Genomic DNA, 12,311 nt, shown 5'->3' with positions numbered 1-12,311 from the left:
ACTTATGTCTTTTAAATAGGTGGAGTAATATAAAAACATCAAAATAGAATCTTTGTAAGAAGTGGAACGTTTTTTAGTTTAGGTTAAGTTCCGAAAAATGTGTTGTGGGATTATTTGAACAAGCTTGAATTAATTTTGTCAAATATCTGAAGGCCAGCAAGATTAAAAATGTGAACATTGAAAAGTGAGTATAAAATTGTTTATTGCACATAATCATAGATCAATTTGTTTAAACTTTTGTTTGCTTTAATTTTGTCATGGAGCGTATATTGTTGGGTGTAGGGCGCTGCACAAAATATTAATTATAATCATTGTTTACATGATGTTGATGATTTTGGTTATGAGAAAACCACTACAGCATTTACAGCAAGGTCTTTTTCACACGTACTTTAAGTCCTTTTTGCACACAAAACTTTTGTAAGAAAATCTTTTTAGGTTAGTATGTCATATTTATCCGCAATATTTCGTCAATACCAACGACTGGCCCTTGCTGAACTAGAGGTATGGTGTTGCACCAAACTAAGTATCATATTAATAGCCTGTAATCGCAGGTGTTAAGTTTCTTTTTACAAAGATGTTAAATAATGTATTTGTGAAGAAGATTGGACTGTTTATGTTTACAATACCACGTGTAACTCCGCAATACTAGTAAAAGTAGCTTGTGAATCTGTACACGCAATTACACTGTTGCAAACAGGTATGAAGAAATCTTTTGATATATCTAGTTATAGCCAAAAGTTTATTAGAGAAGAGTAAGTTTCATTCACGAAGTGAAATTCAATCGAAAAACCGATTCTTCTGCGGATCCTTTAAACATATCTGGCAAATTGTAATAAAACTTGTTGTTTTTTGATTTATTTGTCATTGCCTTTTTATAACACTGCTGAACAAAATTCGGAATTTAAATGTAATGTCACAAACTGAAATCCTTGGATTAGAAGTAGCTGTGTAGTTTATCTAGCAGTTTATACAGCTAACTGTATAAAACACATGTTTCTAAATTTATGAATGTGATCCTACAAATGTAGTAAGTTATCTTTGAACTCAATCTGAGTTCATGTTTTGTTTAAAAACTCCCAATTTTGAGAAGAGCCCTTCCAGTCGCAATCCCAAAGTCTTAAAAACCACTAAGGAACCCAGAAAGGTACCGTTCCGTTGTTCGTCTCTTTCTTGTATCCCTTTTAAAATCCTCAAAAGGTTGATCAACATCCGTGTTGAATCCATTTTTGGCCCCCACATCCTTTGCTGCAGGTCATGGTATCGATGCAGAAAGTCAATCAGGTCACCCATACTGTTCATGACCCAAGACACTTGGATGACTCGTGGAAGACAACTTTGAGGCTATTCAATGAGCGAAGCTGTACTTTAAAAGCTTGCACCAGTCCACGATCCACATATTGGCACAAATAATGACACTGTGGCCTTGCCTGCGAGCTGCTCCGTCTGCTCCCATACAGGCACATTCACACGATCTTGAAGCTTGTGTAAAACCGAACCTTTATCTTTATCAGCTGTCATGGAAACAGGCAGTGACGCCTTAAAAGCTGTGAACCAGCAAAGTCTTAACCTCCTCCTCTAACATCTGCACCCATAATCAAACAAACACGATATCGAAGGTCAACTTATTGCAAGTGTGTCGTGTAAGTTTGCGAACGATCTGGCGATTGTGCATTCGGAAAGGAAATGATAAACAGTGGAGAGAACCCTTTGTCAAGATATGACCATTTTATCGGTTTCCTTCCAGGAATAGAAATTAAACATCAGCCGATAACGGTGTCCGCACCCTTTCACCTTAACAACATGAAAGAAAAGCGTGAGCTTAAATATAACATGACGGTGCACCTGTGTCCATCAGGTCTGCCTTCAACTATAGTAAAGTTATCTAGGACAGGTTGCACACGTATCGAATTGCCAAAACCTTCAGTCATCAAACAAAAGCTGATTGAGGATCAAACATACGACCTTGAATTATGAAACTCATTTAATATAGCCACCAAATCACAACATGTAACCACGTAACCATGAACTATAAGTATAACTCAATATCTACCAAAACACAGTTAATGGTTTATTATTACCATTGTTTATATGATGTTTATCAATAATCAATTAGATATAACTGGTACCCCAAGTAGGGAACAAACTCACGACCTGAGATTTTGAGACTCATAAAAGATTGCAGAGTAGTTGGTGGGCGACATAATTTTCAGCTACGGTGGGGTAGTAGCTGGCTTGGCTGTGGTCGACTGAAAGCTTTTTGATTGCTCTTCAAGCTACTATGGCTCAAGCCAGTCGACTCAAAAACTTTTCTCAACATTTCCTTCTTTATTCTGAGATGCTGTATTGTAGTCATCATAATTAAGCGTCCTAATTGCTTTTGTTGTGAGAGGCAAAAATGTTTTCTTTTGGAACTTTTAATCGTAAATTTCATTTGAGATCATTTCAGGTTCATTTGAGAGGGTAATGCGCCTGGTACCACATCCTCTGTGGGCGTTTCGTCTCGAAGATGAATTGACAATTTTCATAAAGTCAATGTAGTATTCGAAATAAATTTCAATGTGCAGCTGTGAATCCAAACCCATGTAAAACGCACTCTATAAATGACTTGCTTACGACAAAAGTGTACAACAGCAAAGCCAAGTTTAACCAGAAGGCAATTGGCTATTTAGCTTCAGTTTTTGTCTTTTTGTCATTGAAACAAGAAATAAAGCTTGTAACACACAGTTTCAAAATATGTTTTGCAGGAGAGTGCAGTTGTTGTCATGGAACATGCGATGGCAGAATTTGACAATGGTGCAGCTTTTCCACTGCGGTTGGTGCTGCCTAGTGACGTGTAAGCAGTTGTTTTATTTCACAAATTAAATAACTTTTCCGCATGTTCATTTTGCCTTTTCTATATCTCCCAGTCCTCAGTGTACTTGCTCATATTGTAATACAGCAAATCTAGGAAAATGTTTCTCCTTTATCTAAATAGAAAAGATAGATCTAATAGTTCCTATGATTTTCATAATGATGTCAATTGTACTTTCCAGAGTGAAGTACTTGCGACGGAACACAGATGGAAGTAGGTTGCTTGCTTTTTGAATTGCAGTATTCATTCAATAAGCGAAAGCTTGCAATGCAAAGCGGTAAAACCGTACTCGTGTTTATTGTATGTCTATTGTTCCCTTTTTTAATGCTTCCTAATAAACGTCAATGTTTCCACCATGTGTAGTTGTATGGTTGATTGATTGGCTTTTGGTGTCTAAAGTTTACTCTGCTTTAAAACCGAAGTACAACTTTTAAAGTATAGTGAGTGAGTAAAGTGTACATCCCGAATCAATCAGTCAATTTTGTCAAAATACATGCTTATGTATTAACTTACTAGATAAAGAGCTGTGCTTTACATTGGACAATACGTTCTTTATCCGACTGTATTTATTTTGGATGGTCAAACATTTTCAGCTACATAAACCAACAGACCACGAGTTCAATAATTATACAAATTATCGTACATATGATACAGCTATGCATATTACTGTATGTATAGCTCATGTCTGGCATTTTCTTTGCAGGGGTTCTTGACAACTTTGCCATTTTAATTCACATCCAGGAAGAGGAAATAGAGAATTATCGTTTGATTAAACAGAAAATAGAAAAGGCTTCGTTGCTGATTATCACATGTCCATCTGGCGACCAGGATTAATAAAATATCTGGCTGCATCTGAAATCATTTTGTAACGCAATGCACACAACATATACAATTGGATAAAATTCAGTACATTTGGTGCTCCATGCAAAAATTGTGCTAAATTTTATGTTTCAGCGTGCTGTAAGACATTTTGCATTGAATTGATTCTACTTTTTGGTTGATGTTCTGAGTGGACGCTTACTCTAAATTTGCTCTGAATCCTTAATTACAAGCTTAACAAAATTTATCGTACACTGTCGTATATTTACCGTATATCGAAATCGTAAATAAAACAAATTGTAATAAAAACTGTTGTTAACTAAAGACTGTTGTTGTTGTCGATTATGACGCTTTTGGCATCAAATTACTTTTAACCAGAAGTTGCTTTAAACTTGGACTTTTGTGCCAAACATATTCTGGAAAAAGTTACCCAGGAAAATAAATTCTTTTAAGGAAACAACTGTAATCACATAACTATTCAATTAGTTGAATTTTTTAAGTTATAGTTTTCATTCGAAATAAGTGACAAAGTCCATTAACAAAACGCATCAAACCAACTATATTTTTCGAACAAACTTCCCCAATTAAGAAAGAAAGCATCAACAGCAATTATGAGCAAGCGCAACACATTCATGCAGGACACTGTGTCATGTACAGGGTGTGGGGTCAAGTCAGTACTAACGCGTTATGTTTTCAGACATACCTGGCCTATTTCTCACAACGAATATATGTAATATAACCATATTCTGTACACTTGCATACGTGAAGTATTATTTTATTTGTTCCTTGTTACCAACCGTATTAGTTAATAACCGTACAGAACTTGAGCATTTTTTATTACACGACGCAGTCTAGTAGTTGCGCGTTTCCATGTAGGCATTGACGGACTGCGTACAATTTAAGCCCCGCCCAGTCTTAATCCATCCTTGCATGTTGTTCAATGTTGTGTTACTTCGAAGGATATTGGCGCTTGAGCTGTTGGCTTTTTGTCTCAGCTGCGTCACATCTGCGCAACCGCGTCTACGATTGCCAATAACAACTATGAGCCCATGTTGTCACGCTTTAGTAATTACGGGCGGTTTATATTTTTAGACGTTTGGTAGGGGACCGTTAGATGCACAAAACTGCATAAAATGAATATTTCCAGAAGATAGTTTTATATCCAGATATAATATATAATATATTCGGTTCATGTAACTTTTTGTATCATATTTTTTCTATTTAATGTGCAACTACGCAAGTTTAGTTCACATCATCAATATAGCAAACGTCGGTTTTGGTTTTCGCTTAAAATACTGAGTTTTGTTACAACTTTATGCTCATAGAGAAACTTATAAATATGCACAAGAATCCCAACCATACCTCATCGTTCATCGCGCAGGTCAACAAGGAATGCGTTCGAGTTTTAGGCAGAGTGGCTCGTTCGTAAGAAAGCGACATCCAATGCTTTCGCTACGTGTTGGAGCGGCGACTGGGGACAGCGCAGGGTACTTATGGAGGTCCTACACGTATTCTCTCACAAATCGGCCAAAGGCAAACAGTAAAAGTTTGAAAGTTCTTTGGAGTGCAGGGAGATCGTTAAGGTGGATTGGATGCTGTTTGAGTCTGCGGCAGTTCTAATATCTGCTACCAGTGGCGAAAAAGACTCGGTGTGGCGAGAAATACAGAGAAAAATCCCCATGGTGGAACCAAGGAGTTAAAGATGCTATTCGAGCAAAGATGGCGGCCTACAAAGCGAGCTCAATACACTGAGGCGTGAAAAGCTGCAGCGCAGGCAGTGAAGCAGCCCAGAGAGCAGACTTGGAAGGAATTCGGACAAAAGTTGGAATCAAACTATGGAACGGTTAATAAAGTATTCTGGCAAACCATCAGCAGACTGCAGGGCAAAAGATCATCTGCAGTAAAAACTGTTAAAAACCAACAGGGTGATCTCCTAACCAAAGACATCATATATCTTACTGTTTACTGTTTACCTAAAGTTTACTGTACTGTTATAAAGCTTTTGGTAGTTTAAAAAACATCAACCCAACTGCAGTTTAGCAAATACCGGACGAAAACAACAACAACAGCTTTTCCCAAGCTAAACAACCAATTCTATAAACAAATGGCACGATTGCAAGCTTTTCAAGAGCGTATACAAAGTATTGCTAGAGCGTATACAAAGTGCTCTGGGATGCTCTGATGCTCTCATTAGAGTTCGACCTTATTTGTAACTATTTGAACTTCTTCATGCTTGTTTGAAGCACGTGATAAACCAAATTTTGAAACCAGAAAGTTTATTTAAATAACTGAACACAAATGGAAGTGTAGACACTATTTTAATCATACAAACAACATTTGCGGTCATACTTAGCTCATATAAACACAACTTTTACTCATTACAAACTCATATGAACTCTATCAATAAATCGATAATTAATTTTGAACAAAAAACAGCGTGATGTTTCAAAAGCCGATTGAATTCGCAAAATCTTAAAGCTTATTAAATGGAACAAACAAACTTGCAAAATAAGTTAGATATCTTTTTTTTCAAACAGTAACCACTTCTTATATAATACAACTTTGATGCAGTGCTCCAACTGCAGCAATTGCAGTTTGAAGCTTTCTAATATCACTTGGGTAGAAGTTACTTATAATTCTATGATTGTGCACTGATATACAACGGTGGTGGTTTACTTTCACTGTAACTTACTTTTGTTTATAACTTGAATAAAAGAATGTTCAAACCTAGGCCTGGTCGCCTGGGGTTGAATTACTTGGAGTTTAGTTAATCAAGTTAAAATTTATATGTGACCACAAACAATAAATCACAGGCAGCTCCCAAACAACAGCATTATACCAAACAAACACAGCAGCAATATAACTTACTCCCATTGGAGTTACTGTACGTATCACTCGGGTTTTCAGTACGCTATGAACATATCAAATTCTGCAATTATAGCTATTAGCAACAGTTTGGTTCAGCAGATATAGCAGTAAAGGAACATTGGAAAGTAACATTGCAATAATAACAAATTTGATTCGATTAATTCCCTCTTTAATATCAAAGCTGAATAAAATACAATCCGGTTTTTAAAAGCATCAAAGCTAAATTCTTCTTGATCGCTTTACTCGTCACTTGTGGGAGCTGTAATAACGGAGATAGAAGCTTCCTGGATTTTTTCCTTGATTACACGAAACTGCTCTATCTCGTCCAATTCTACAAGAATGGAAATGGCAGTTTGTCTTTCAGGCATTCCTGAGAAAAAACAAACATTTTACTGTTGAATAAGAATTCTTTTTAGTACATATGAATTAGCTTATTTGCAATACAAAGGACATGAAATATCGCAAAACACTGTCGGTGTAACGAGCTCTGCGCTTTTGGTAACAGCTTTTCATTGAGGTTTGCAATCTTTTTAAATGTGTCGTTTCCTACCCATGGCGCATCGCTTACGATGAGACACTTAAAATGTTTTTGTCTACAAAAAATCGTTTTGTTTTGTCAATTAAGCAAAACAAACTTTCAGTAAGATTTGCGGACAACGAATGCATGAATTTTTGGTTTGGGATGCAGACGAACATAACAGCTAAAAAACTGCATCATTGCACATACGACCGGCAACCCATTGGATACCTGGTGTGCCAAGCAAAGATGCAGTTATGTTGATTATGAGTGAAATGAACCTTGTTGCATTGACAACACTGCAAAGCAAACTTTAAGAAAAGCTGTCAAACTTGCATATCTCCGAAAAATATAAGTAACGAGTAACAAGAAAAGTGTAGTAATAGTTGGCGGGCTGTTTATTGCTTTTTGAAATAATTCTATCCCCCATACGGTACCAATGGTTAAAACTTTTGAAAACGATTGAAAATGCTAAAATGTCTTTCCATGGTAACGTCAATGTAACCAAAATGTTTTTATACATGAAATATTGATCTATGCTTTTTGATAATTACAAGAGTTAGATTCACTGTGCGGCATTTAACTTGGCATGAAAGGCTTTGCATTACTTACCAGCGCCCACTTGCTGATGTGCATATTTGATCCTAAAAAAAAGGTAAAGATATATAATCAGGGTGGTAAAAATAAGTAAGTTTACTTTATAAAACTTGTTCTTATTAAAGAATACAGCCAACAGAAGCAGAGTTACTCACACATCTGGTGGAAGAACGCAAAGCCATGGGAACACAGCTCTTTCGTCAAACAACGCCATGCAATGTTCCATCAACAGGGAAGCTAAAAACTAAAAAAGAAAAGTAAAATTTTAATGTTTGGACTCCAGCATCACGTTATTTTATATATGACCTGTTGCTAAGCAGTGAAATGTTTTCTTTACATTGTAAAAGATGCCATGACAACTTTTTATACTACACAAACGCATTGAGAGCCGCTATGCTTGGTAAGATAAAGCAAACATTACTCGTTAGAAGTATGCACTATGCACAACATTACAACATTTCCAATTTGTTGATGAAATTGAAAATACTCGCAGAGGTTTATGCTAAAAAAATTCAAACCCTTATTGGAAGATCAATGCACATGGTGGCGCTGATGAGTGATGAACATACATGGAAGGGTGCGATTGGAAATCATGGTGATGCAGACTTTAACGAGAAAAACGTGTCTTTTACAGCTATGTGACACCGATGGTTTTAGCATTAAGAACACCGTTTTTCAGCACAGAGATGTGCACAAGCTACACATGTTACACTGGTAGTGCGCAGCAGAGGTTGCTAAAAGGTTTTAGTTTCAGCCAACTTTTCTTTCTGTGGTGGGCGTTTGAGTTAAAAGGAGAATTAAGCTATCTACCGATCACTACCTGGTTGTCTGCAACCTACATCTTTTAAAACTTCTGACAACTCCAACATCTCATAAAACATCTCATTTAACTAACTTTATAGACTCAAATCGGAAGCTTTAGGAACAAGGATGTAAGGTACACCTTCGTGAACAACAGGTGAACCAAGTTCAACAAAGTTTCACATTGTACGAAATACACTAAGATAAAATGGACACGGTTTAACGTCAAAAATCTAGCCACTACCACAAGAGCTTGTGGAGTCATCTCGGTGTGTGGAAGAATACTGAGAAAATTTTCTATGGTAAAACAAAAGAGCTGTAACAGCTATCCGAGCAAAAATGGCAAAGCTCTGCTACCTACCCTGCTAGGCAAAGTTCTGCTCCATGACAGGTGGTGGTTTGTTTACCAGCAGCATACACAGAGAAACAGTTTAAAGTGCAGACTTGGAAGGAATTTGGACAAACGTTGTTGTTCGACTACAGAACAGCTAATAAATTATTTTAACAAACCATCCCCAGACAGCAGGCCAAAAGATCATCTGGCACAAAGTCCGTGGAAGATCAACAGGATGGTCTCCTTGGCAGGTGGAAAGAATGCTTTAAATATCTATTAATTCCTGTCCCAGAAATATCAACTGACACACAAACGATACGTTTCAGGGAAGAAAGCAATCTCCCTGAGGCCGAAGTTGCCTGAGCTGTCCGTTTTCTGAGAGCTAATACAGCGACCGGTTATGATGAAATTCGATCTGATCTGTTGAACACCATGGCCTGAGAAAGAATGTTCAATGACCACTGGTCGACCCGAGCGTCAGGTGTCATGGAGTGTATAAAACAGGTGATTGGCAAATGGCTCTTATTCGACAATAACTAACTTGAGAATACACAGTGTTGCTTTTTGTTCCTCTCGGAACAATATGGATCAAGTTTTCACTTTTTGTGAGGTTTTTGATAAGTTTTTGAAATACACAAGAGATATGCACGTTTGCTTCGTTGATTGCAAAAAGCATATGACCCAGTCTCTCAAGATAAGGTCTGGAAACTACTGTAAGAGTGCTGTATTGATAACAGCTTACTACTAACTGTGAACTCAGGTACAGCTGCCCTAAAGTTTGTGTCTGTTTGAACAAGGTTAAACCAAAACCATTCACTGTGGGTTTTTGTCTCGGCCAGGGTTGGGTGTTGTCACCTCTCCTTTTCATGGTTTCCATGAGCTGGATGGACAGGCACAGCTTTGGTGACAAGTATGTCATAGTTGAAAAAAGTAGGATTAGTCATTTGTTGTTTGCAGACGACCTGGTTCTTTTTCCTTTTGCAAACCTCACCTTCAACATGCACTCGATCGTTTTGCAACTGTTCGCAATAACTCTAGGATGAAAATGAGTGTAAATAAAACTGAGGTACTCCGCCAGTCAAGAAATCCTGCTCAGTATCCGCTGCAAGTAAGCTGAGAACGACTCGAGCAGATGTAGACTTTCAAGTACCTGGGAGTGCAATTCTCGAGTTTGTGTCGATATTTATGTCAGTTTTCCTTTCGTGTTTCACCTATAAATCATAAAACTTGGATAATGAACAATAGAGTGTAGCCAGAGTTTTATAAATGAGATTTTAAAGATATGTTTGTGGTGTAACGTTACTAGATCAAATGCATTGCACTGAAATCTGTAAATGTCTAAATGTTGTGATCCTACAATGCTTAAGGGACTATGTGTCCCTTAAGCAGGACAGCCCGACGTAGCTAAAGATCGCAAACTGTTCTGGGAACACCAGGAATTGGTGCCCCCACAACTTTCCTAAAAAGATGGCGTGAGTTCAAAAGAAAGAGAAAAATAGAAAAAGAGGAAGAAAAATATACAGGAGAAAACATTGTAAATAGATAAACGATCTTTCCAGTTGTACCAAACGCAATGGAACGTTTAAATATAAAGATCATCTTGTCACAAACCGACCAAACAACATAGAATATAATTTGTTAAGCCTATAAACATAGAGATGTTTGGAACCGGTTTTATACAACCCAAAGACCAATCAAAAAAAATATTTGCACAAACCAAACATCAATTGTCTAAAACTAGAACAAAAACTACAACTAACAGTTACTTGAAGTCAACATAACGATTAATATTACACAAAACCTTTAGACAAGTTAAACATGTACACTATTGTACGCATATAAGTAACATTTGTATCATAACAAGAATAGCTTTGCAAGAATAGAATACAAGAATAGCTATGAACGAAACGAAAATATCATCAGCAGAAGAATGGTATCAAAATCAATTATTTTGTAAAACGTATGACACGTTATTTGCATTAACTTCAACAGAGATGTACGCATAAGAATAACAAAACAATGTTCCACTGCAGCTAGATTGCACAGAGATGCAACTGACGAGGTATCGCATCATTTTAATCTTGTGTCCGAAACTGTAATACGTCAGGTTTTTCTTGTTTATCTAATCGTTACCTCTGACACGTCAATTCCAAATTGAGCACGTTCCAAGAACCGCAAGGACGCCATTAAAACAATTAATCGGCACACACTAATGCTTAAATGGGAATAGATCAACTCCACAATAAAACCGGCAAACCTTTGCTTCTACGTAACATGCTGTCAGTCCAGGTGTAACACACGTCATACTTGAGATATTATACATCGACATCAAAGTATTAATTAAAGAAAAATATTCATGGCTACTGACTTACCTGTAGTTTTAGCTAACATGCTTGTCATTATCAGTTTTATAGCCACTGCACAACTTTTTACGCCAAATAACTTGTGCAAATCCACTGTTAATTACAAGTGAAACAGAAACAGCTTATTAGAAAAGCCAGAGAAATCTCTATTTGTCATTTTGTAGCGTAGTGATGCCTCTTTCTGCGTAGTTTATAAGTTAACTTACAACGTTTATATTTGCGTTTTTGAAATTATTTGTAAATGTTGTTCCTTAAAACATTTTGCTACAAAACTGCTATTGCCCGACGTCTAACCTGGCAACAAGTTTTACTTCCTTTGAAAATCAAAGCAAATATGCAGCGTAACAGAGGCTGTGGACTAAAGAAGGTTCCTACAATGAATTTATAGCTCAAATATCACCATTTACCTGACGAAGCGGAATTCTTTTATTGTTCTTTATCGCTTTGTCAGTAATTCTTCTTTTACAATTGAAAATAGACATCACGGACGTGAGTGTTTTTGTTTAGGATCTAAACAGACGTTTATTTTAACAACAGAAGACCAACAATGAGTTCTAGCATCTTCCTGATCACTGCTATGTGACAGCTCTTTGTTTGTGCTTTTCTGGTGTCTTGCCTCAGATTGTTACAAAATTTATGCAACTCAACGTAAAGTGATTGACTAAGAAGGTCATTTGCTTCTTTTGCGACATCGTACGGCCAGCTTAGATTCCGAAAACTGGAAACATGTTCTCTTGTGACTAAGTAAATTTACTGTAAATCTAGATTCTTCCAGGTTTTTTCCCCTTTAACTTTCAAAATTTCAAAAACTTTCAAAATTTCATGCTTACAAGAAAAGCACTATCACACTTTCAGTACGACCTATATTTACATCTGCTTCTTTATTAATTTTGTTTTTAACACTCAAACCTGAACCCGTTGCCATAAGCTAACCAAAACATATTACTTTCATTATTAGGATACACTTTGCGGTAAGCTTGTTATTTGTGTACAAACATGTGCGTAACTAATTCAGTAAATGTATGCAAACAGCTGTTCAAATACTTCGGTGTGTCGTTGCCTAAGTTCGATGATTATTTTCTATTTAAGACTTGACTTGTAGCTACATGCCTCGACTTGTATTTATGAATTACTTTTCCCAGACTTAAAGTTATAGCAGAC

General features: G+C 36.7%; 1 protein-coding gene and 1 long non-coding RNA gene across 2 annotated transcripts; one reads left to right on the top strand and one right to left on the bottom strand.

Moving 5' to 3' along the window:
• Positions 1-3,994, top strand: LOC143450738 (uncharacterized). Its single transcript, XR_013114768.1, has 4 exons — positions 1-184; positions 2,745-2,833; positions 3,033-3,064; positions 3,555-3,994. It is a non-coding gene; the product is annotated as an uncharacterized LOC143450738 (long non-coding RNA).
• A 1,990-nt stretch (positions 3,995-5,984) lies between these two features.
• Positions 5,985-12,226, bottom strand: LOC143450433 (uncharacterized). Its single transcript, XM_076950983.1, has 4 exons — positions 11,558-12,226; positions 7,808-7,896; positions 7,668-7,699; positions 5,985-6,908 (listed from the first exon to the last, which is right to left on the bottom strand). Exons 1-4 carry the CDS (start codon positions 11,630-11,632, stop codon positions 6,778-6,780), a joined length of 327 nt encoding a protein of 108 aa, XP_076807098.1. The 5' UTR covers positions 11,633-12,226; the 3' UTR covers positions 5,985-6,777.
• Positions 12,227-12,311: the final 85 nt, after the last annotated feature.

Source organism: Clavelina lepadiformis, chromosome 3, assembly GCF_947623445.1.
Source record: "Clavelina lepadiformis chromosome 3, kaClaLepa1.1, whole genome shotgun sequence".
NCBI lineage: Eukaryota > Metazoa > Chordata > Ascidiacea > Aplousobranchia > Clavelinidae > Clavelina > Clavelina lepadiformis.
The sequence above is the reverse complement of the archived record's forward strand: the minus strand, read 5'-3'. Positions and strand labels throughout refer to the sequence as shown.